This window comes from Odocoileus virginianus, chromosome 28 (genome assembly GCF_023699985.2).
Source record: "Odocoileus virginianus isolate 20LAN1187 ecotype Illinois chromosome 28, Ovbor_1.2, whole genome shotgun sequence".
Taxonomy (NCBI): Eukaryota; Metazoa; Chordata; class Mammalia; order Artiodactyla; family Cervidae; genus Odocoileus; species Odocoileus virginianus.
The window spans coordinates 44151779-44175581 of NC_069701.1; the positions used below are offsets into that span (position 1 = coordinate 44151779).

The 23803-nt window shown below is 66.8% G+C and overlaps 2 protein-coding genes across 13 annotated transcripts in view; one reads left to right on the top strand and one right to left on the bottom strand.

Annotated features, from left to right (window-relative positions):
- On the top strand, positions 1–23540 carry CHID1 (chitinase domain containing 1). 3 transcript variants are annotated; one of them, XM_070457911.1, is made up of 14 exons: positions 1–108; positions 3642–3795; positions 4304–4453; positions 4698–4830; positions 5460–5504; positions 6215–6321; positions 6599–6660; positions 9004–9096; positions 12336–12437; positions 12983–13138; positions 16663–16777; positions 18690–18770; positions 18930–18972; positions 19079–23540. In XM_070457911.1, exons 2-14 carry the CDS (start codon positions 3685–3687, stop codon positions 19366–19368), a joined length of 1488 nt encoding a protein of 495 aa, XP_070314012.1. In that variant the 5' UTR covers positions 1–108; positions 3642–3684; the 3' UTR covers positions 19369–23540. The 3 variants fall into 3 exon arrangements, with proteins under 3 accessions (XP_070314012.1, XP_020767847.1, XP_070314013.1); XM_020912188.2 differs by lacking the exon at positions 16663–16777 and having other exon boundaries at positions 19079–19262; XM_070457912.1 differs by lacking the exons at positions 16663–16777; positions 18690–18770; positions 18930–18972; positions 19079–23540 and adding an exon at positions 13300–13545 and having other exon boundaries at positions 12983–13180.
- TSPAN4 (tetraspanin 4) overlaps positions 20923–23803 on the bottom strand; it is a 16899-nt gene continuing 14018 nt past the window's right edge. For 6 of the 10 annotated variants that reach the window (XM_020912182.2, XM_020912179.2, XM_070457917.1 and 3 more), the window contains 4 exons: positions 22900–23022; positions 22663–22818; positions 22490–22573; positions 20923–21748 (listed from right to left, as the gene is read on the bottom strand). In XM_020912182.2, the coding sequence (XP_020767841.1) occupies positions 21680–21748; positions 22490–22573; positions 22663–22818; positions 22900–23022 (432 nt within the window). In that variant the 3' untranslated portion in view covers positions 20923–21679. The remainder of the gene's footprint in view (positions 21749–22489; positions 22574–22662; positions 22819–22899; positions 23023–23803) is intronic. The other 4 variants (XM_020912185.2, XM_020912183.2, XM_020912184.2 and 1 more) reach the window with 4 other exon arrangements.

A 23803-nucleotide genomic window follows, 5' to 3' on the forward strand; every position in this document is an offset into this window, starting at 1 on the left:
GGCGCGCTAGTCGCAGGGCGCTCAGGCGTTCAGAGGCGGGACTTCCGGTGGCGTTCGCGCGGGTCTTCCGGCCGACTCCTGGGGCCGGCGCGTCTCCGGGACATGCAGGTGAGCGGCGCCGTGGCGGCCCGGGGTGGCGTCAGCGCCTCGACCCCGTGGCCTCGGTTCTCCTCCGCCGAGCGAGCCTGCGGGCCGTGCGTGTGAAAGCCGGAGGCGCGGCGCGAGGGAGAATGGGCGTGACGGCGCGTGTGGCTGAGAGGCGGTGCGAGCGGTTGTATGTGAGGGGGTGTGAGTGGGTGTGACGGACGCGGGGCGGCGGCGCGAACCGGGACTCGGCCCGCTGTCTCTCGGCTTCCGCCGCAGCCCTGGGACGCGGCGGCCTTTTCGCGCTGGAGGGCGCCGCCGAGATCCGAGGCCAGAGGCCGGGGCGGCGGGCCCGGGCCCCGGCGAGCTAGTGTCGCCCGCTCCCGCTGCGCCCAGCAGGCTGTTTTGGGCTTCCTCTGTCTTCGCCGAGGGAACACGACGGGATCTGCGACCCGCCGTGTGGCTGGCACCCCAGAGTCGCAAGTGTTCCTCCGCCAGGGCTGGGCTTCTGCTCTTACACTGCATCCATTTCCAAGAGCACCCTCGGCCCTCCCCGCAGGAACACAGTTGGCCCCAAAATTTGTGCCCACCGGCGAGAATCTGATGGACACTACTTGATGTGAGGACGAAACCGTTCTGTTCACGGGACAGTCGGCTCTGGGTCCCGCCGGGTGTGGGTGTTGCTCACTCAGTGCGCAGCGGTCAGCATCTCTCAAAACTGCACATCGCTGAGCAGAGACAAGTTGGTTGGATTAAAACTAGTTTCTTTAGAAGGAAACGGAGAACGTGAGAGTGCATCCCAGAGCAGGGTTAGCACCGATCAGCTGTTTTCTGCCTGTGCACTCAAGACACATGCGCACTTGGGACACTCATGTGTGTGCTAAGCTCTGTGGAGAGTGTGATGGAAGAGTTGGCTCTCAGAGGCACTGACAGAGCCCCCAGGGACACCTCACCTTGCTGGACTCGAACACCCCTCACATCACAGCCAACATGTCCCCACTACCCAGTGAGGCAGTCCATCTGGAAAGTTCCACGCCACTGGAGAGCAGCCCTGCACGTGTGAGCAGCTGGGATCTCAGTGCTTCCCCCAGTGTTGTGGAGCCGCACGCCAGAGCTGGCCCAGCGGGCACAGGGTTGCAAGGGTCTGTGGCCATGCCGGCCCACTTGCGCCTGGCCTGCTTCTGTTGCCCCTGCACCAGCTGCAGAAGCCAGCAGGGCCCATCTTCTTCCTCCAGATCAGCCCCACTTCCATCCTTTCCTCTTTCTTCTTTCCCATGGTGTGAAAGCACAGGTCACAGGGCAGGCAGATGGTGGGGGTCTCAACGCAGGAGGGACAGTAGGCAGACCAGCTGGCCATGGGCAGAAGCTGGGAAGGGCCACAGAATGTGCCTCCAGGCGACGGCTGAGTGGTTCCTAGGGGACCAGGTGCTGCTTGATTTCTCTTCTTGCTCCATTCTTGGGGGCCCTGACCTCCACCCTGGGGCCAGGGAGGAACCCACAGTTGTGAGAGGCCTGAGGGGGCCAGGGCTGAAGATGGGATGCTCTGCAGGCTTGGCCTCTTACAGCTCAGCAGTCACAGGCTCAGCCCCGCCAAGGGAGCACCAGATGGTTCTGGGCTGCATGCCCCCACCACCAGGCTGAGGCCGAGGAGGAGCCCAGGCCCCCCGGCCGTGGTGGCAAGGGGCCAGTGTTGGGCCTGGGTGGCAGAGGCTGCCGTCCTGGATGGATCTTATGGCCAGGAGGGGACAGAGGGTGGCAAATCAGGCCTGAGTCTCCATATCCTTCCCCACCCCCCTCAAGAGCACCTGATCAGCCGGGGGTGCCGCTCTGTCTGGGGGCAGTGGGATGAGGGAGACTCCTGGATTCCCCGACCCAGGCCCTGTCCTGAAGGTCCCAGGCGGTGACAGCCTAGACCAGGTGTGTGCTGTCTGTGCAGGACTGTAGGCTAAGGGGGAGGTTTGCAGGGGTGAAGGGAGTGAGCTCCGGGCCAGGAGGTCTTGGTGGTAGAGGCCCAGAGCGTGCCATGGGCCTGGCTCTGCCGTCTCTCAACAGGGCACACCCTGCCTGGCGAGGGCTCTGGTGTCCCCAGGGGTGTCTGCCCAATGGGCAAGGGCCTGGGTTGCCTGTAGGGTCTCCTCTGGACCAGCTGGACCTTGGTCAGGCTGAGAGGGGACTGAGACACCGTTGACTGACAGGCTCTGACACCGACTGTCTCAAAACCTCAACAAGGAGTGCACGTGGCCCGGCCCTGCGTGTTGCCCAGCTGTCCCCAGAAAGGAGGTGGAGGCGGAGGCGGGGTGGTGGTGCTGGTAGGATGAGAGTCCAGTGGGGAAGTCCAGGGAAAGAGAGCGACTGGACACCAGGCAGTCTGCACATATACTTAGCGTCCTCTTCCCTCCTTGCTGTGGGCGCACTCGTCTGAGAGATTCAATAAAGACACGATCATGCTTTGCGTGTGCACGTTGTGACATTTGTACTGGGGGGTTGTGAGCACTGCGGTGCCCTCAGGATGCCAGCATCTGGGAGTGTGGGGTTTGAACAGCTGCAGTGAGTGTCTTCGAGCATTTCCCATGTAGACAATAAGTCCCCCAAAGTAGAATTTTATAAAAGAAAAAAAGGAAACACCGATTGGAAAGCACAGTATTTGTGACCAGGTTGTCACCTGAACTTGGATTCCCAGGAACAGCCCTGAGGGTGAAGCTGCCCCGGTCCTTGCGGTTGTGTCATCCTGATAATCCTTGCAGTGGGGAGGCGGGGAGGTAGTGGGGGTGTTGATGCTGTCTCATCTCAGCGTCCGTTCCTTTGGTTGCTGGTGAAGCCGAGAGCCGAGATGCTCTTTTTGGGGCTTGAGGGGGTCTGTGTGTTGTGAGGGGTTTGTGTTATGGGGTGTTTCTGTGTGTTACACTTCTTCATGTCTTTTCTGCACTTTACAGTGATTTTTTTTTCCTATTGGGAGTGTGTTTTTTCTTAACTTGTGTGAGATATTTGTATGTCATCTATAGAAACAGAGTAGAAGTTCATTGTCAAGTATTTTACTGTTTTGTGTTTTATTTCTTTAAACCGGTTTTTTATCTGCTAAATGAAAGGGTCACGTTTTTATGTAGCATAATGTAGACATTTTGCTAGTAGCTTTTACTGATGCTGATTTAGGTGGAAAAGCATCCCTCTGTTCAGCTTCCGCCCCAAGTTTACCTACACAGGCATGTTTTCTTCTAGTCCTCTGCACGGCTCTGTGGTTTTACACTCAAGCCAGTAGCTGGTAGCCAGAATGTCTCTGTGCTTGTGGAGGGTGGAGGCCAAGCTTTGCTCAGTCGGCCGGCTGTGGTTAGGGCAGCCCTGAGGCAGTGGGACGGCTCCTGGCCTGCACCAGGGAAGGCCCTTTCAGGCGTCTGGGGGAGCCGGGGCCCAGCGATGCTGGCTGCTGGACTCCGGCTGTCGGGGCTGGCTCGGTGCCCAGCTTAGTGCTGGGAGGCCCCTGGCTCCATCAGGACCAGAGCTCCAGGAGGCAGGTGGAACATCCACCTGTCAGGGTCTCCACGGGCTCTGTCTCTCTGCAGCCCCCTGGACCCCGAGGTTAGACCCTGCTGCGACCCACTCAGCATGCGGGCACTCCTCGGCACGCTCTGGCTTGCCCTGGCCTGCAGCTCTGTGCACGCCACCCTTTCGAAGTCAGATGCCAAAAAGGCTGCCTCGAAGACGCTGCAGGAGAAGGTTGGTGGTCTGGGGACTTGCAGAGGGCTGACCATCATACCTCCTTGCCCACTGGGGGCTGTGCGCTGGGGCCTGGGAGCCAGCTGCGAGCCGGGAGCTTCACCTCTGGGAGGCCAGCACCGTCCCTCTCGGGGCTCCAGCTGGCCGGCCTCAGGGGGAGCAGCTTCTGGTGCTGGGGCCCGAGGGCAGGCCTGCCCCACTGGGCTCGTGGCTCTGCCTGTGGCCCCGGTTCCCTCCCTCGACCCCTGCGCTCCTCCCTGCTTCACGGGGCGAGTCAGTCAAGCTCTGCCGAGTGTGGCTGTGTCTTTGTGCGGGTTTCCGGGAGGGCCCAGGGAGGCAGGGTGAGTCTTCAGGGACTGTCCACCCCACCTGATGGCCTTGCCCTGAGGGCTTCGGTCAGCACCGCTGGTCCTGGGACAGGGTCCCTGCTGACTGAGAGGACGCTGCTGCCCTGGGGCTCAGCCTGGGGACACACCCTGACCGCGTCCTCCCTGCCTTCCCATCTCAGACTCAGGTTTCGGGCAAGCCCGCCCAGGAGCGGGGTCTGGTGGTGACCGACCTCAGGGCTGAGGACATCGTCCTTGAACACCGCAGCTACTGCTCGGCCAAGGCCCACAAGAAGCACTTCGCCGGGGACGTCTTGGGCTACGTCACGCCGGTAGGCCGGGCCGGGGGTGGATGGCGGACCCTGAGGGCAGGGTGGCTGCTCGGGTCTGCATCCTCACCTCCCCTGGCACTCTCACTGAGGGAGCGGTGGAAGTGATGCCTCCCAGCAGAGGGCCCAGGGTCATGGCAGAGTCCTGCTGCGCACGAGGCGGGCGGCCCTGCAGAGCCCCCTCTGGAGGTGGTCGTGCCCTCTGGCCCCCGCTGCCAGCAGGCTCACTCGTTCTCTCCTCTGCCAGTGGAACCGACACGGCTACGATGTCGCCAAGATCTTCGGGGGCAAGTTCACCCATGTCGCCCCCGTGTGGCTGCAGCTGAGGAGGCATGGCCGCGAAATGTTCGAGGTCACGGGCCTGGATGACGTAGACCAAGGTTCTGACACCATCGCTTGTCTGTGCCCGTCCTGGGGGCCTGGGAGAGTGAATGTGAGTGTGTGTGTGTGTGTGTGTAAAGACAAGCGAGTCTGCATGTGAGTGTACTTGAGTGTCATGCCTGCCTGGCATTCAGCTGCATCCCTGTTTTCCCTCAGCAGTTTGTACATGGTGTCCCGGGGAGGATCTATGGAGGAGGCATCCAGGACAGTGCCTGGGAGGAGGCGAGGGTCTGGCTGTCCTGACAGCCATGTTTGTACCTGAGTTTACTCGGGTGTTTCCCCCTTTGTTTTCAGAGAGAGGACGTGTTGGCCAGAGGCGGGGTTCCCTGACTCTGGGGGGCCCGCGGGTCAGAGGACAGCTGGGCAGCATCAGCTCTTGCTCTCTGGTGCCCTCAACTCTGAGAGAAGGGCCAGGCCCCTCGGGGTGGTGGCCCTGGTGCGGCCACTTGCCCCCAGCCCTGGCTGCTCTGTGGGGGGAGGGGGGGGGCGCAGGACCCCAGACTCTCCAGCTGCCTCCCTTCTGTGCTCCTGCGCTGGGCCCACAGGCCCTCCTCCTGGGGGAGGTCAGGTCGGGGGGCAGGAGAAGGGGCTGTACCCCCACGCTGACCGTCCTCTCCATGTCCCACAGGGTGGGTGCGGGCAGTCAGGAAACAAGCCAAGGGCCTGCGCATAGGTGAGTCCAGTGGGCCCGGGGGGTCAGGGCTGTGGGCCCTTAGGCCCCACCCCAGCAGGTGGAGGTCCTGGAGCGCGCTGGGTAGGGGAGGGACCCAGGGTCTTCACACCTGCCTGCTCACGCTGCCTAGCGTGTTGGTTCCTCTTCTGACGGATCAGAAATGAGGCCGCCCCAGCCCAGCATTCATGGCCTCGGTCCAGCCGGACCCCAGTGGCCCTGCTGCCCACCTTGCTCAGTCCAGCAAGGCCAGCCCCTTCCCCTGTGGCCTTGCCCTCCCATCTCTCCATTCACCCTTGAGGGTTCATGGAGCTCTCCTGGGGGCCGTGCCCAGGGGTGACGCTCACCCTGCCGTGCCCATTCTAGAGCTCACGGCCGGTGAGGGAGGGACACGTTGCCAAGTACACTGGGGCCTGGGGGGGGGCGGGGCTGGGAGAGGACCTGCAGTTCGTTTCACGGGGAGCTGGTGGAGGATGGTCCAGTGAGAGCCGGGCAACAAGGAGCCGGACGAGCTGGGGTCTGGGCATTCAGGGACTTGGTGGGTAAAGGGAGGAAAGGGTCAACATCTGCTTCTGCTTCCCCCGCACCGCCCGTGACCCTCCCTCCCCAGGCCATGTGGCAGCAGGGGGCCCACCCGGCTACTGGTGGTGGTCATTCTGCTCTGGAGGCCACAGGCCGGCAAGGAGGGTCACAGTCTGCGCATCTGCCCCCAGTGCCCCGTCTCCGGTTCGAGGACTGGACGTACGAGGACTTTCAGAGCGTCCTGGACAGCGAGGATGAGATTGAGGAGCTCAGCAGGACTGTCGTCCAGGTGGCCAAGGTGATGCCCGGGCCTCCCTCCTGACCACATGCGTCTCGGGTGCAGGGGCTGCCCTCCCGGGGGACGCATCACCCAGGCTGGTGCCAGGCTACAGGGCAGGGAGAGCCCTTCAGGGCCCCAGGGGGTATTTGGGGAGGCACGCGAGTAGCCGGGACCAAGAGCTGCAGCTTCTCTGCCTGGGCCCGCAGTCGGGAGGGGGAAGCCAGGGCTGGCTCTGCCTGCCACAGGCAGGAGCTCCTCTTCCTGGAGCCCTGCCCGCCTGCCCCTGTCCTTCCAGGGCCAGCACTTTGACGGCCTGGTGGTGGAGGTCTGGAACCAGCTGCTGGTCCAAAAGCACGTGTGAGTGGGCCTCGGTGGCGTGCGGGGCGCGGGGCGTGCACCAGGTCCTTCCCGGCCGGGGGGGTCGGGAAGAGTCTGAGGCCGGACATGGAGGGACCTTGTTTTGGGGGAGGGCCGTCTTTCCACAGCCTGTGCCCGGGCAGCACCCCGAGAAGGTCAGAGAGCAGCTCCAGGAAGCCTGGAAGTGGCTGCGGGCAGGTGGCCAGCTGAGCACTGATGGGGCTGGCCCGATAGGGCCTTCAGGGGACTTGGCGAGGAGGCGGCCCAGCAGGACCGGGGCGCCTGCGGCAGACGGCCATGGGCTTCTCTGGGAGAAGGGCCTGCCATCCATCCTCAGCCCTGCCTCAGCTGGCTTGGGGGCCATGGGCAGGGCTCCCCCTATCCCTCCCGCAGCTGCGGGCTGCTCTCCGCCTGCCCGGAGGCAGCATCCTCAGGCCTCTTAGTGCAGCAGGAGGGTTTTCTCGAGGGGCCGTGCGGGGGTCCAGGACTCCCACCCAAGGCCCAGGATGCCATGCCTGGAGCCTGGCCTGCCGGGCTCTGCCTGGGGGTGGGGGCAGCCCAGATGCCAGCCAGCTGTGGTTCTTGCTTCTCTGTGCTCAGACCACACTCCCTCACTGTGGGTGCTTCTGGAAGGCTCCCCCGTGTACACTTGCACCCTGGGGGGCGCCCGAGGCCGGAGTTGAGGAGGAGGACGGGTGGAGGACAGGGGCCCCGTGTCGGGAGCGACACCCCCTGCACTCTGGCGGCCCCTCTGGTGGCTTTTGGCTGAGAGCTGACCCCTGCGTCCCCGGGCTCTGCCTCGGTCCCTGCTGCATGGCGGTCCTGCTGAGGACGCCTGAGGGGGGCAGGGGGAGGTGGCCTCTTCCAGGTGGCTCAGGAGGGTGTGCACAGCAGGCCCGCGGCGGGACGAGCCGGGGCTCCCGGCGGGGCAGGGGCAGGGTGTGGGCCAGCCAGCCCAGCAGATGGCTTTGGACCCGGCTCCCTGGGTGTGTGATGAAGGCGATGCACCTTGTCCCAGCCCTGGGCAGCAGGTCCCCAGGCCCCTCCCAGGACAGCCTCCTGTGGAGGAGCGAGTGGGGGCTGCCTGGCTGTGGCAAGAAGCCTGTTTCCTGCGTTCATGCCGGCAGGCCAGTGGGCGGGCGGCCCCGGGAAGCCCTGGGGACTTCGTTCCAGCAGAGCCCGCCAGGCAGGCACTGCCCCGGGCCACAAGAGCACCTCCTCTTCTCGGAGACTCAGCCCCCTGGGTGCTCCCCAAAGCCGAGCAGGCACTGATGGTGATGGGTGCCAAGGGCACAGGCGGTGTGCCAGCTCCCGGCCTCAGGGAGGGGCCGACCTGGGTTCTGCAGCCTGTGTGTTCCCGGGGGCATCCTGAGCCCACAGCCACAGCCAAGAGTGGTGTCTCCTTGGCCCTGGGGTCCCCCTCGCTGAGGGTGGGCCCCGCGAGACGGAGAGGCCACCCCGTGCCCACCTCCGCAGGGTGGGCCGCAGCTGTACCCCGCGCCTCCGTGCGTTGTGCAGACTGGCTCGAGCTGAGAGGGGCTGAGGGCGATGGCCCCCTCACTTGCCCGCGCTGTGCGGGGCACTCACCGCCTTGCTGCAGACCAAGGTGGCTCCTGAGGGCTCTGGGGGAGGACCTGGGCCGGTCACTGGGCCCACAGCCTCTCAGGCAGTGTGGGGCCAGGCCAGAGTGGACCCAGCACGGAGTTGGCCCAAGACCTGCCCTCCCGGCAAGGCGGCCCTTGGGGGGCTGAACCAGGCGCTCTGCAGTCCATGCACGGCCAGCTGCCCCGGGGCTGGCGCCTGCAGACAGCCGTTCCCCGGGGACGCTGCCCACCAGACCTGAGATGCCGCCACGTCCCGCACCCTTCGTGACCAGAGGAGCCGTGGGCTGTCTGCCTTTCTGCCCCTCACCTGGCAGCCTGCTGCCCATGGAGATGCTTCTCCTTGGGTTCAGGCACGCCTGGTGGAGCAGTCACCGCTGACTGTCCTTACCGCCCTCCTGGGATTGAGGAAGGCGGAGCTGTGTGTCGGTGACTGCTTGGGGTGGGGGTGACTGCATGAGGGGGCAGGCAGTCGAGGCTACCTCCCTGGGCGGGAGGTCAGGGCCCCAGCACAAGGCCCCATCAGTGGAGCTGCCCCCACGCCCTGGGTGTGGGGCACCCCTGCCCGCAGCACCCCAGGGTCACGGGCTCCTTCCTCATCTCAGCCTGGCTGCTATCTAGGAGGGTCCAGAGGTGACGGGCGCTGCACGGCCCCTCTCTGCTCCTCCCCCTGTGGTTCGGGGGTCAGGAGCCGTGCAGGCCAGGTTGGGTGGAGGGTGACCCGTCCTCCGCTCCTCTGCAGGGGCCTCGTTCACCTGCTCACCCACATGGCTGAGGCGCTGCACCAGGCCCGGCTGCTGGCTTTCCTGGTGATCCCGCCCGCCGTCGCCCCGGGGTAAGTGCTGTGCCTGCTCGCCCGGGAGGCCCTTTCTGGCCCCCACCCGGCCCAGCCACGCTGGCCACTGCCCGTGTAGGGGGGACCCCATCAGCACGTGGGATGCCTCAGTGGTCTTGGCACATCCTCGCAGGTCCGCACCTCAGGGCCCGGACTGCCTCAGGCCAGGCCTCCTGCTGCTCAGCCTGGTCACTTCCTGCCACCCCAGCCCCGTGGCAGGGAGCTGGACCCGGTGCCGGCTGTCAGCATTGTGGCCTGACCACCATCCAGCCCACGCCCGGCACGGAGGAGGCCTGGGTGGGGACCTGAGGGGCTGAGCCAAGGGGTGGCGGGGGCCCAGAGGGGCCAGTCATTGGCTCACTGCAGAGCTCGGGCCAGTGAGCAGGATGGGGTGGGTGGCGTTTGGACCCTACTGTCAGGCCTCACACAGAAGAGACCACCCCAACAGTCCCAGGCGGCTGCCCTCCTGTGCCTGACGCCCCCGGCCCACGGGAGGGCCTCGGCCTCGGGTGTCACCTCCCGTGCTTCTGAGTGTATGCTTGTGCGTAGAACACACGTGTGTGAGGGGCCTTGGTCCTCCTGGGGTGGGGGCCCTGGTCTGGAGGGCCAGGGCAGTGGACACATGCGTGGTCCGTGGGCTCAGCTGCAGGTGCAGCATCTGTTTCCAGAATCTCTGGTGTCTGTCGGTTGGGGTGGGTCGGGACAGGCAGAGCCCCAGTTGACGTTTGTGATTGGCCGTCGGGGCCATCAGTGGAGCTCCTCCAGCCCAGGGAGGGCCCGGGTTGTGGGCGGGACTGGCCCCCTTGCAGGCCCCTCATGCTGACAGGTGTGCAGGGCAGACCCCCGTGTGCTGGAGGGTGTGAGGGAGGGTGAGTGGGCCTGACACCCCTGGGCGGGCCGACCCCTAGGCCTGGCCTCCGAGGGCACTGGGCTCAGGACGGGGTGGAGAGCAGCTTTCCAGCCAGCACCCTCTCTGCCCAGGCCTCTGACCTGAGCTCCTGGCCCCCAGGCGGGGAGTGGATGGAGTGAGCCCGGGCCCCTCCCCCGGCAGTGACCGGGGAGGACGTGCCCTTGGGGGGCAGTGAGAGGGAGGCCGGGGGCAGGGGCCGCGGCCCATGCAGCCCAGGCTGACGGCGGGGTCCTGGCACGGCTGCCTCTGCTGACCCTGGCTGCATCTTGGGGGCACAGTCCAGCTGCACCCTCGTGCTGGTGAGCAAGCATCCCTTCCTCCAGAGGCCCCGGTGGCCAGGGTTTGTCTCATTGGCTTTGTCCTTCTGCACCCACACTTCTGGACAGCAGCCCAGCAGAGGAACTAGTGAGCTGTAAACAAACTTCCTGGCCTTTCTGCCGCGTCAGTCTCTTCACAGAGGCGGCACTGCTGCCTGTGGGAACAGCCGCCCAGGAGGGTGTCTGCGTGGCAGGCAGCCTTTTGCTGCCATGGCCTGTGCCCCCCCACCCATTTGGGGTCTGTTGGCACGGGTGGCCATCCTGACCTTGAGCCCTGCTCTTGATGTCACAGCGTGGCCCCGACTGATGGTCCGGCGCCAGTCAATAGGTTTAATTAGAGCTTTGCGTCATCCTTGCTCTAGAAGTGCCCTGAGTTAGTTTTCGCCTCAGCCTCTCAGGACGTTTCTTCTGAGAATCGAGCTCCCGGACCCCGAGAAGGAGCTGACCTCAGGCACGGTGGACCGACTTCCCTCCTAGGACCTTCCCCGCAGCGAGCTCGCGCCCTCATGGGCAGGTGTCCCCGTGACGGGTGCTGCACCCAGCCGTCCTCCAGCTGCCCCCGGGGTTCAGGGTCACCACAGGAAGGGGGTGGGTGGGGGTCCTTCCCCGGGAGGGACACCCTGCCCAGGCTGAGCCCTGTTCACGTCTCCTGAGCTCCAGGGGTGGCCTGGGGCCAGACTGTGGCGGCTCAGCGGGGCCGTGGGCCGGGGTCACCCCTGGACACCACGTGGGTGCAGGCGGCAGAGGTCCAGCTGGAGGGCGGGGCCCTTGCTGACGGGTGCGGATGGCCAGGCCTGCAGGCGTGGCTCTGCTCTGACCACGTAGGGCGGCTGCAGCCTGAGGCCCTGGGGCGGGCCCGCGGCAGGCAGTGGTGGGAGCAGGCAGCAGGCCCACCCTCTTCCTGCTGGGCCACCATGGAGACAGCTCTGTGGGCAGTGTCCGTGGGCCGGGTGACGCCCCGCCTGCGCTCAGTGGCAAGGCCAGGGAGGTGCGTGGTCTGCGCTGGTCCTGGGGGTGCTCGACCTGGAGAGGACTGGTCCGGGATGGGGCTGGGGTGTCCAGCCCAGTAGGCTGCGTTTTGCCCTGGGGGTTGTGGCTTCACGGTGTTGGCTGGTTGTCAGGGCCGGGATGGAGCGGGGAGTGTGGCCTGAAAATGCTGGGGGCCGGTGTGGGGTCCACGCTGCCTGGCGTCTCCCGGCTGAGCGGGGTGGTCTGGAGCATGGCCCCAGCCTGTGGCCATCACTGCCCAGTGGACGCGTCTGGTTCACAGCTGCGTCCCATGCTCCTGGCTACAGCCAGTGCCTGTCAGGGGTTCTCGCCTGTGCCCCCCGGGGCTCTGGGGCTGCTGGCCACAGTCCCCAGGAGCCTGATGTCTCTGGGAGGCCTGGGCCAGGCCTCCAGGCCCCTCCCTCTGAAGCCAGAGGCTGGGGGTAGGGGCCTTTGCTCATCGGGCTTGGGGGAGCCTGGTGATGGGATGTCTTAGGGTCGCCTGGATTCTGTGGAACTAGTGACTGAGGCTGGGGTCCACATGGTGGGCTGCCCCTGCCCAGGGATTGAAGGCACTGGCTGAGAAGATGGATTGTCTTCTCTGCCCACACAGTGGGGGACACAGAGTCCCCTGTGCCCCACCCAGGGACAGGGGGCAGGCGGGCTGGCCATCAGCTGTGTCCCACCCGCCCAGACCTGAGGCCCCCAGAGGCAGGGCGCCGTGCCTGAGGCTGAGCAGAAGCGGGCGGGCCTGGGCTGCCCCTGCCCACGTGAGAGAGGCTTCTGGGGCCTGGGCAGGAAGTGGGGGTCTCCGCTGGAGCCCTGACCCAGCTGCGGGCCACCTCATGCACCCGAGCACTGCCCCCCTCTGGGAAAGGGACCAAGGTGTCTTCCTGGAGCAGGGGCGGAAGGGGCCTGAGCTGGGAGCCCCGTGCCAGCATGCCCCGTCCTCCGCTGAGCACAGGTCAGCTGGGGAGAGGCTGTGACCACGAGGTGGGCATGGTAACCACACCATCTCTTTGCAGGACCAACAAGCTAGGCATGTTCACGAACGCAGAGTTTGAGCAGCTGGCGCCCGTGCTGGACGGCTTCAGCCTCATGACCTACGACTATTCCACAGCACAGCCGTGAGTGGGGCGCCTGGGGCCCCGTGCTCTGGCTCGGCACACAGGTGCCCAGCCCCCGGCGGGCCTGTACACCGGATGCCTGGGCGAGGTCCCACGTCCCACCAGCCTGCTCAGTCTGTGACCCTTGGTCAGCTCTCAGCTCCGGAATCACGAAGGGCCCAGTCTCTTCTCCCAAAGCCCACAGTTGGCTTTGTGTCGGGAAACCTTCTTGTTTTGGGGTGACTTAGGGCAGCTGGTCACCCCATGGGAATGCCATCCCAGGGTGTCCATCCATGCCTCCCAGCCCTGGCTGCCCTATGCCGGGTGCTGGGCCCACCTCCACGCCCAGGAGACGGTGCTCCTGTGTCGGGGGTCATGCTGCTGCCCCGGGCCTCCACTGAGCGCTCTGCCACCTGAGGGTCCCAGACGAAGCAGACACCCGGCCCGGGTCCGCGTGGCCGTCTGTCTGCTGCTGTCCTTGCCACGGTGTGCGTGGACTCCTGCTGCGACCCGGGCGCCCAAGGCCTCGGCTCGGTGCTGAAGCCCGCTCCTGCCCGACCCTGCAGGGCCGGCCCCAATGCACCGCTGCCCTGGGTGCGAGCCTGCGTGCAGGTCCTGGACCCCAAGTCCAAGTGGCGGAGCAAGATCCTGCTGGGGCTCAATTTCTACGGCATGGACTACTCGGCTTCCAAGGACGCCCGTGAGCCCATCATCGGGGCCAGGTGAGCCGGCGGCCGTCTCCCACGTCACCCTCGTTCCGGGAGGTGAGGTGCTGTGGTGGGGAGGCCGGGCAGGGTCTGATCTCAGGCCGGCTGTCCGCGGGGCGCCATCCCGGCACCCCCTCTGGCCCTGTGTCAGCGGGAGTGTCCCTGACATGGCACAGGTGGCCTGCCACCCCTGCATTCTCTGCTGTGGCCTGGAGGAGCCCTTGGTGTTCCCGGCCGCGCGGTCGCGCTCCTGCTCGGTGTCAGCTGTCTGTGCTGGGCTCTGAAGCTGCTGCTGCGTGGACAGCCTGGGCGCTTCATCCCACGACCTTCTCACCCCCACGTGGTCTCCACACTGGTCCCCACCCAGCCCCACTGCACTGTGACAACCACACGCCTTCACGGAGATTTGTTCACGTTCTTTGCACCTGGTTTTCATTGCGCTTTTTAAACCTTGGGGCTTATCCTTTTTATCGTGTTTGGGAAGATGGTAGCCAGCTTCTCAGCTCTCCCTTTCTCTCCTCCCTTTCCAGGCCCACGACACTCGTGTGTCAGGCGGTCTTTTCGCCCCTGCCCGGTGACCCTCACTTTGTCTTGGGGGGCTCTGTCTCTGTTTTCTCTGGCTCAGTATTCCTTGCTGTCTCCAAGCCCGCACACCGTTTCCTGGTTGTGTCCTACTCGGGGTCTCACCCTCCCGTGTATCTCGGTAGCTCTCGTCTGGGCTTTTGTCTGGGACGCCAAGTGTGTGTGTGGAGGCTGCCGGGCAGGCCAGCCCCGTCCCCTCCGTGTCGCCGAGAGGCTCTCTGGGGGCCTCTGCTCGGGCCACTCGCGCATTTCACCCAGCTGCGTGCTCTCAGCCCCCTTCCTCACGCTGTGAGCTGCTGTGACCCCTGAACGCTGTGAGCTGTCCCGTGAGCAGGGATGGTCCTGAGGCCAGTGATCCGAGTGTGTGTGCCCACTGCTGCCCCCCGTGGGCAGGGTCACCTGCAGGCCCGCTGGCTGTGGGGACACAGCACGCGGCCCAGTGCCTGAGCACCGGCCGCTCGCCCGCTGGCCTCGTCCCGCCTGTGCTGTGCTCCCTCGGGGCTGCGCTGCGGAGGGACAGGCCGCTGGGTTGGCCCTTGGCTGGCCTTGGGAGTTCCAGGAGGCTGTCCGGCAGTCATCCACCCGGTGGGGTGCCACACCTGTTTCCTCGGCGAGTCCCCGGGGTCATCTGGGCTGAGGCCCGGGAGGGCCTCCACCTGCTTGGGGAGCGCCGTGGGGGGAAGCTGGACAGGAAGGCTCTGCCCTGGGCTTGCTGAGGTCACCCAGCTGAGGGGTCCCCCACCGTGCCTGGAGGCAGAACAGGGAGGGCGGCCTATGGGGGCGGGGCAGAGGGTTCCTGGGCCCAGGGGCGTGCCAGGGACCACCCCAGAGGGCGCGGACCCCAGAGGGCGCTGCCCTCTTCCCTTGACTTCCGGGGGCCCACTCTGGTCCTGCCCAGGGCGCTTACACTGGGGAGAGGCTGAAGGAGGCTGAGGTGGGGTGACCGCTGTTCTGAGGGGTTATGTGGGTCTCTGAGGGGCCATGGGCAGGGGGGCTGCTGGGAAATCTCGCCAAGGCCCCTCCTCCCAAGCTCAGCCATCCCGTGGCTTAGCAGGGCGGACGGTCAGGGAGACCAGGCCCGGGGCTCAGCTCCTCCCCCCTCAGCCGCTGGAGGCCCAGCAGAGCCCATCCTAGAGCCCCTCCCTCGGCCTGGTGACCGCGCCCGCTGGCACCTCCTCCGCAGGGCCCTGGGGCGTCTGCTGCCTCTGCCCTGGGGGAACCTTGGGCAGGGGCTGGCCCAGGTTGCCCTGACCCCCTCTGCCCACAGCCGATTGCTTCCAGACCATCCCCCGCATCCTCGGGCCTGGGGGCTCTGGGAACAGGGGCAGAGCCTCTGCAGGGCAGGGAGTAGGCCCCCTCAGGCGCGTCTGGGGTGCCAGATGGGAGAGTTCAGCGAGGCCCCAGATGGAGGCCTGTCTGTGGGGGGGGTGGGGGGGCAGGCTGCCTCCGCAGGGAGTGGGTGTATTCACAGGCCCAGGGCCCCGGAGTCACAGCCCACCAGGACGCGCCCCTCACTGGACACCCCCAGTGGGTGACCAGCAGGTGTGGGGGCAGTGAGCCTGGGGCCATGGCGCCCTGCTGCCCTCCTGACAGCAGCCCAGGCCGGCCTGTCCCGAGCCACCCACCCTCCCGGCTCAGCCTACCCGGCGCTGACCTGGCCGTGTGTGGCAGGCGTCCCCGGCTCCTCCAGGGACAGCGGGGGATCAGCGCCTTCCCATCTGCTCCTCACACAGCCAGGGCCTCCAGCAGGGGCGGGAGGCCGGCTCTGCCCACCGGGGAGTGGGAGGGGTCTCGTGGCCCCCGCCTGCCTCAGCGGGGAGGCGGTCTGCACTCTCTGGATGTGCTGGCCACTGCCTCTGCTCTCCAGCCCTGTGACTAGCAGGCCCCATCGCCCCACGGCCTCACCGCTCCCTGACCTTGAAAGTCGCAGTGGCCGTGAAACAGCCTTGGGAGGCCAGGCGCCCCACCTGCAGACTCACAACCCCCACAGACCTGAGTGCTGATCCAGGGGTCGCCGTGGTTGTTGACCCCTGTTCTGGGAGGCTGCCGCGCTGCCCTGCTGCTCAGGGTGCCCGGCCAGCCCCCTGAAGGCCCCCAGGCCAGGTGGGCCCACACTCCCCTGCAGCATCCAGACTGGGCTTGCTGCCCCTGCTTAGGGGCCGCTGGGACCTCTGTGAGAGTCAGCCCCGGCAGAACTCAGCCAGGCGGGCCCAGGGCTGGGCTATGCCTGGCAACACTCCCTCACCACTCACGGGCCAGGGGGTGCAGGGTCGAGGCCACAGGGCTTGAAGAGGCTGCCCGTGCGGCCCTCCTGCCTGGGTCTCGCGCCGCCTTGGACAGGGCTGGCGGCTCCCACGGCTCTGGGTCTGGCCCGTCCCTGCGCCGTGCGCTCCGCTGAGACCTTCGCCTCCACTGGCCCCTGGGCCTCACGGTCCCCCCTGGGCTCCCGGCTCTGGCCCGTCCCTGCGCCATGCGCTCCACTGAGACCCTCGCCTCCACTGGCCCCTGGGCCTCGCGGTCCCCCCTGGGCTCCAGGCTCTGGGTCTGGCCCGTCCCTGCGCCGTGCGCTCCACTGAGACCCTCGCCTCCACTGGCCCCTGGACCTTGTGGTCCCCCCCTGGGCCTCGCGGTCCCCCCCGGGCCTCGCGGTCCCCCCCCGGCCTCGCGGTCCCTCCCCCCCGGGCCTCGTGGTCCCCCCCCTCCGGGCCTCTTGGTCCCCACCCACCCCCGGGCCTCGCGGTCCCCCCGCTCCGGGCCTCGCAGTCCCCCACCCGGGCCTCGTGGTCCCCCCTGGGCTCCCGAGCCTCCTGCCCTCACTCTGTGCCCGGGGCCTCCCTGTGCACCTTGACCGCTCGTCGCCATCCCTGCTGGCTCTCCCCTGGGGGACGCTCCAGGGGTCCCGCGGGGGTCCTGCTGCCTGTGGGTGACGTGAGGTCTTCCGTGTAAACTGCCTGTAGGTCCTGGGAGCTGAGATGGGGGAAGGGGTGCCTCCTCGCGTCACCTGTGGCGGTGCCCACCGGACTCCCCATGGCCTGCAGCAGAGGACCCTGCACCTTCCACGCGCCCAGCCAGGTCCTCAGCAGCTCGGAGTCGGCGCCCTCCGGGGCGGGCCCTGTGCGGGTTGCAGCGCCAGCCGTGTCTCCCCCAGAGGCCCTCTCAGTCCTGCAGGGGCCACGGCAGAGAGCGCAGGGTGCCCAGGCCCCAGTGGGAGGCGGGAAGCCCACCCCGGGCTGGTTTCCCTGTCGCCCTGACGGCCCCCTTCCGCCTGCTCTCTGCTCACCCGCCCAGAGCGGGGGGGCCGTGCAGCTCGTCTCTGGGCCCTGAATCCTCTGCCGACCTGTCTGCTGTGTCTTCGTCTATGATTCTCTTTGCTGTTCCCTGAAGCCTTCATCCCGAAGGCTGACAACTTTTTTGAGTGGGGAGGTGTCATTCACACGCTGTAAGGTCCGCTGTGGCAAAGCGCCTGACTCAGCAACACTCAGAACCTCGTCAGGCTGTGCGGCCGCCTCCTCTGTTTCCACAACGTCTCGGCGGTCCCCGAGGCCACTGACCTTGGATGGGGTCCATCTGTGACTTGCCTTGGCGGGACGTTTCTCAGGCGGCCAATGGCCGAGGCCTTCCGTTTTAGCTCAGGGACCGCGCGGCCCCGTTCACCCCTGCCGCCCACCGCAGCCCCTCCGCCTGGGCCGCCCCTGCGGTCCTGCTCTCACTCTGCAGCGGTCTGCTCAGCTGTCCCCACCCAGGGCGCTCACTCCCTGCCCCCCCCCCACCTCCCACCCCAGTGAGCGTGGGGTCCTGAGTGGCCCCAGCCCTGGCACTGCCCGGCCTTAGCCTCTGGGATGAGGAACTGACCCCAACAGAGAGCAGCCTTAGCTGCCCCCACGGCCCACCTGCTCCAGCAGGCAGCCCCCTGTGGAGTGCGTGGCCGGGGCTCCCCACACCCCAGGGCCTGGAGCCAGCTGCAGAGCAGCATCTGCCCGACCCAGGACAGGACTCGGGGGCTCGAAACGTCCACCCCACCCCACGTCCCAGGTCACCTTAGCCTCAGGGCAGACGGCTCCAAAGCAGCAAGTGATCCTTAAGATTCCAGGAGCGTGGCTGTGGTTAAGGATGATGCCATTATTTTGGACAACTGGAGCTGGTGTGGGGGGATCGTGGGTCCTGGCCCAGACCCTGTGGGGAGCCCCACGTCCTCCACTGTGGAGTCCCCACTGCTCTGTCCAGCCCTGCCCCGCAGCACCCCACTGGCATCAGTGGTCCAGCCCAAAGCACACAACGCCCCCCTGGGCTCGGAGGCGGGCCGGCCGCACCTCCCCCCTCAGCCTGTCTGGGCGCCGGCTGCTGGCCCCACTGTCCCAGCCACGCGGCACCCTGGAAACCAGCTCATCTTCCCTGTGTGTTGGGGGCGGGTCTGAAACCAGTGCCTTTTGGCAGTGAGGCGGGCCCACCGCAGGCCTGGGGCAGGTGCGTCCACAGCGGGGAGGCAGGGAGGACAGCCTGGGTCCCCAGAGGGCCCGGACATCGGTGTTCCCTGGGAAGGGGGTGAGGGCATGCAGAGCCGAGGCTGCCCCCAGGGCTTGCTCGTATGTCCCCAGCGGGCAGGGCCCAGGAGCACTGTCTGCCTCCCAGCCGGTGCTGCGCCCACATTGAGGAGCCTCGTTCTGCCCGTGGTGCTGTCAGGTCAGGGCGGGGTCCTGGCCCCCACATCTCAGCATCCTGTCGGGACCCTTGTTCCCCCCCACCACAGCCCCAGCCCGGGCATTTGAGAACCTGCCCTGTGGTCCTGCTTCCTGGCATTCATCATGCCCAGGCCGCCCCACGTGGCCCTCCCACCCCACCTGGTGTCGCTGGCATTCCATGGACCACTGGGGGTCAACACGCTGGCCCAGTTAGCCTTGACCCGCTGTGATGGCGAAGGCCGCCCCCACCCATCCGGGGGGGCGGGGCGGGGTGGGGCCGCCCTCCCACAGCCCGTCTCCCCCAGGTACGTCCAGACACTGAAGGACCACCGGCCTCATGTGGTGTGGGACAGCCAGGCCGCGGAGCACTTCTTCGAGTACAAGAAGTGAGTGTCGGAGAGGGCCTGGGCGGGGTCCTGTGGGCGCGGGCCCAGCCTCTGCCCTGAGGCCCGGCCTAGGAGGGGCACAGACCTGCGCCCTGGGCTGGCGGGGCGGGGCCAGGAGGAGCCGAGGCTGCGGCGGACCTAGGGTCTGCTCTCTTGCAGAAGCCGTGGCGGGAGGCACGTCGTTTTCTATCCGACACTGAAGGTGCGTGCAGGGCTGGGGCTGCGGGTGGGGGCGGCCCTTGGCGAGGTGGCAGTGGGCAGTTGGGCCTCAGGGCCGGTGCAGCCGGCCGATACTCCCTCCGCCTCAGTCCTTGCAGGTGCGGCTGGAGCTGGCCCAGGAGCTGGGTGTGGGGCTGTCCATCTGGGAGCTCGGCCAGGGCCTGGACTACTTCTACGACCTGCTGTAGGCCGGACCTGCGTGCAGCCAGCGTGCCCTTTTCCAAGAGACAGAGGGACTGATGTGCGAAATACAGACTCTTTTCTATTTCCGGAGCTGTGTGCGCTGCGGCCTCTGCGGGGACCAAGCAGGCTGGGGACCCAGGCCCCTCAGGGCAGTAACCTGGGGCGGGGGGTCCTAACAGGGCCAGGGGGAAGCTAAGGATGCAGACCCTCCCGCCCAGCCTTGGCTGCATGCCCTCCGCTGGCTGTTGAGGCAGGGCCCCCAGTCCCCACCGCACAGGCGGCGGTGGCCTGCAGTCCCTGAGGGTTCAGAGGCTCTAAGGCAACCCCAGGCGCCTCTCCTTGTGGACGCCCCGGCAGGCATCACCCCAGGGCCGTGCAGAGGGACCGGCCTCCCACCCAGGAGCCTGGTGGGCACCATATGGCAAAGGCGTGGCAGAAACCGGGGCTCAGAGAGGCAGGCCCCCCAGAGCAGGGCATGGGCTGTGGTCACTGACAGCTCACTGTGGGCTGCTGCCCGCTGGCTGTGGCTGTTCTACCAGGAGGGCGCGTTGGGAAGAGCCGCTGTTGCTGGGAGTCAAAGGACAGCTGCCCTGGCCCTGCCGTTGGGGAGCCGACCGGCTCCACACAGGGGGCTCCCTCGGTGATGGCGCTGCTGGCCATGAGCGCGGGCGCAGCTTGCGGGGGCCAGGCTGGGGGGCTTCTAAGAGGGTGGGTCCCATCCTCGGGGTCGTGACCCAGCTGGACCCTCACAAGCTGTCCTGAGAAAGAGCCCAGCAGCTTACGGTGTGGGTCACACAGAAGATTCTAGACTGGCTGAGGGGCCGCCCACCTGGGCACCCCACTGCTTCAGGTCAGTAGGTGCAGGCAGGCTCTTGGGACGGTGGGTCCAACGCCCCCACCTGCCAGGGCCCCCAGGGCAGGCTCTAGGCTCTGGCTGGGAGGGTGAGGGCTGGGCCGGGAGGGGCAGACTCGCCACAGGGTCCATGTGGTCAGCACTTGTCGATCTGGAGCCAGGGGGTGATCCGATGCCAAGCAGAAGGCTCCTCAGTCTGGGTTGGAGGATGGGGGAACCAGCAAAGGGCACGGGGAGCTGGGAAGGGTCCTGGGGCCGGACACTTGGGGGCATCCACAGGGGAGAGGGGGCCCACACACGGCTGCAGGCAGGGTGGCCCTGGAGACAAGGGCCCCACGTGCCCTGTGGATCAGAGGGGAAACAGTCACGGGCCTGCAAGTCCTCCGTGAGACACAGGATGGCAGAGCCCGCCAAGCAGGGGCCTCAGGCAGAGGTGGACGAAGGCACAAGTGGGGCCGTGGCAACAGGGCAGAGGGCGCCGGCGGGGCTGGGGGACGGTTTGGCCGGACTCCTCACTCCCACTGGTTTCTTGTGGTGCCTAGAGATGTTCTGGGTGTGTATCTGCGGTTACTTCTGACCATCTCTGGTGTTCTGGGGGCTTCCACGGAGGACGGGGGACACAGAGATGGGATAGGACGGGGGTGGGCGGCCAGGTGCCCTGGTGGTCTGAGCGGTGCGGTGGTCAGTGGCCGCTCAGGGAAGGTATGCTGCACCAAAGGGACATGGGGGGTGGCCGGCAGGGTGGGCCTGTGGGCGCCAGGGGAGGGGCTGGAGGCCCAGCAGCCTGCCTCAGCCAGGGGGAGGGTTGGGTGCCCAGGAGGGGTCCCCCCTGGCCTCCATGCCCAGGAGTGCCTCTGGGCACTTCACCCATTTCCCCAGTCTGGGTCCTGTGACAGCTGCTTCCATCCCGACTTTATTCACAAAACCCATGAGTGACACTTAGGGATGAAGCTTCCAGGAACAAGATGTGAACAGAAAGAATGGCAAAGATGGGGCTGACCGCCTTTCAGGAGGACACCCCTGGGGAGGAGGCAGCCCTGAGGCTGGGGGAGCATCCTCATGTCAGGAGCGGGGCATGGAGATGGGGTGCCCACAGCACCGGCCATGGGTGGGTCAGCAAGACTCGGGGCCCCTCTCTGCTGCAGCTTGGAGCCCACCTCCTGGGCTTCCTTGCCAACCCGTGTAGGCAGGGGGGCGGGGGGGACCACGCCCATCTGGGAGCCCCACTCCAAGTACCAGACTGTGGGAGTGGGTGCAGGACCCATGGGTCAGGGCACTGAAAGACACGTCGGGGGCTGCTGCCCACACTTTATTAGACGTGCCCGGAGCCCGCCACGGCCCTGCTGTGGGGTGTGGGGGAGCAGCCTGCGGCCCGTCTCCAGCACCAGGGCCAGCGGGGCACCCCTCACCTCCCACCCCCTGCTCCAGACAGGGCTGGTGGGGAACACTGCCCTGGAGAACACTTGGAAGAGAAAAGCGCCAGAAGCCCCTGCATACCCCAGCCCCGGGAGTATGTGTGGCTGGCCGCTGGCTGCCCACTCGGGCATGGCACTCCTGAGGCTGGCGAAAGGTCCTTCGGCAAGAGAGGCAGACGGGGCCCGGCTGTCTCCTGGGCGGGCGATGTCCTTTGGCAGCGAAGCGGGGTGGCAGGCAGCTACGCACAGTAGGTGTCCGCCTTCACCACCTGGCAGTACATGGTCATGGCGAAGGTCAGGCCCAAGATCTGCGGGGACAGCATGGGCTGGGCAGGGCCACTCAGGACCACGGCCAGCGGCCAGTGCCATCACCGCAGCCGCAGCGTCCCAGGTGGGCTGGAACTCCCATCCCCCGGGAAGCCTCCAGCACTGCGTGCCCCACACAGGCCTAGAGGCACCCCGTGGGCTGGACCCAGACCCAGATCTGCTGTCCCCTTGGGGTGGGTTTGGCCACCCTGGGCTTGGCTGGTCTCAGGGCCCAGAGGCTCCAGGCTGGGCCCCCAGCAGTTGCTCTCCACCCCTCTACCGTACTGCGCTCACCCCTCTGGGAGTGTCTGGCTGTGACCCCTGCTGGCACCCCAGAGATGGGCTGCCCTGATACTGCTTGTGCTCCCCCGGGGGCTGGCACTCAGGTCTTGCACGAAGGTTGGCGAGCAGGGGCTGGCTGGCCGGCCCCTCACCAGGGTCTGCCTGCCCACCTTCGCTCTGTACCGGGCAGTCCTGTGACCACCGCCCACACACAGCCCCGGGGCAGGGGTGTGGGAACGCAGCTGGCGCACAGCTCTCTGCAGACACGTCCTGGCTGCGCTCCCGTCCCCGAGGAGACCAGACCCTCCGCTCAGGAGTCTGCCCCTGAGGCGTCACAGGTCGCCTCCCCGTGGACGCTGTCCTTGACAATCCCCTGGGAAGCCCCCTGCACCTCTGCCGGGGATCCAGACTCCCCACTGCCCTGTTCTTTAGGCTCAGGGCTGGGGTGGGGTCCCTCCTACCTGCACCAGGGCCGTGCACAGCCCGAAGACGCCCACGGCCAGCAGGTTCTCCTGGAGCCACATCTTCACGGTCTCGTAACACGGCTGGGGGAAGAGTCGGCGTCACGGGGGCGGCGAGGTCAGCCCTCCGCCCCCACGGCCCCGGGCCGCAGCCAGCCGGAGGGCAGACTCACCGCTTTCCACCAGGTGCCAGGCGCGTGCAGCCCGCAGCTCTCGCTGAACTCCAGGCAGCAGGAGTCGGGCACGCGCGTTGCATTGTAGACCTCGAACCAGTCGGTGTAGTTGGAGACCCCGCAGCAGCGGAACTGCAGGAGAGGTGGAATGGGACTCTGCTCGAAAGGGACCCCGCCCGGGTCCCGCCACGCCCCCCGGCCCCGCCCGGGTCCCGCCCCCACCACGCCACGCCTCACGTCGGTCTGGATGATGCTCCAGGCGTTGGTGAGGCCCACGTTGCCCGGGGTGCCGTACAGGTGCAGGCCCTTCTTCAGGTCCTGCTGGGCGTACTTGTCGATCTGCAGGACGGCAGGGGCACCCTGCGGCCAGCTCCACCCGCCTCGGCCGGCCCCGCGCCTGCGCCGGCCCCTGGTGCCCGCCCTCCTCCTCCCCGCAGTCACCCCTCCCAGAAGGCGCCGCCAGGCTCTGGCGCCCCGAGGTCTCCCTGTCCCTCTCCTGCTGAGCATGGGGTTGGACGCAGACGCGTCAGCACGAGCTTCTGGCGGTTAACTTGCAGAAGGAGACAGACGGGCACCGAACACCCAGGGCAGCGTCTGCACACGCCCACCACGACCCACGGCTCCGTGTGTCTGGCCTACAAGGCCCAGCTCTTGGTTCCTAAGACCATTCGTTCTCCATAAAGGAACCAGGCTACATGGAGAAATGGCCGATTCCAGGGGGCAGGGGCCCCCCAAGATGGACCTGGGGGGGTGTCTCCTAGCACCAGAGAGGGAGGTACCAGAGGAGCAGGTAAGGGATGTGGGAGCCACAGAAAGAGCTCCAGCTGCCAGAGCTAAACCAGATGAATAAAAAATAACAGTGTTGGGGTAAGACCAGAGGATAAGCCCGTAAATGCACCCTCACGTGTGCCATTAAGCGGCGGCGGGGGTGGGAGGCGTCCCCATCGAGCTGACACGCAGCTGAAGACGCGGCCATCTGTGAGCTCAGACTTCCTGGCGCCTCCCCCAAGCCTGGCCTCCAGGACCTGTGGTTACAGCCAGAGCCGGGCCAGGCCCAGCATCTGTCCACGCAAACCTGGGGTCCCTGGGGTCAGTTCTCAGCCCCTACTGTCCCCTCGTCGGTGGGAGGGTGCAGCCCCAG

What these genes read in the sequence shown, in the direction of transcription:
- CHID1 (XM_070457911.1), top strand. Translation starts at nt 3,685, where the DNA reads ATGCGGGCACTCCTCGGCACGCTCTGGCTTGCCCTGGCCTGCAGCTCT. An exon ending in CTGTCGTCCAGGTGGCCAAG is followed by an intron (nt 6,322 to 6,598) that starts GTGATGCCCGGG and finishes CTGTCCTTCCAG; the next exon opens with GGCCAGCACTTTGACGGCCT. An exon ending in TTTTCTATCCGACACTGAAG is followed by an intron (nt 18,973 to 19,078) that starts GTGCGTGCAGGG and finishes CCTCCGCCTCAG; the next exon opens with TCCTTGCAGGTGCGGCTGGA.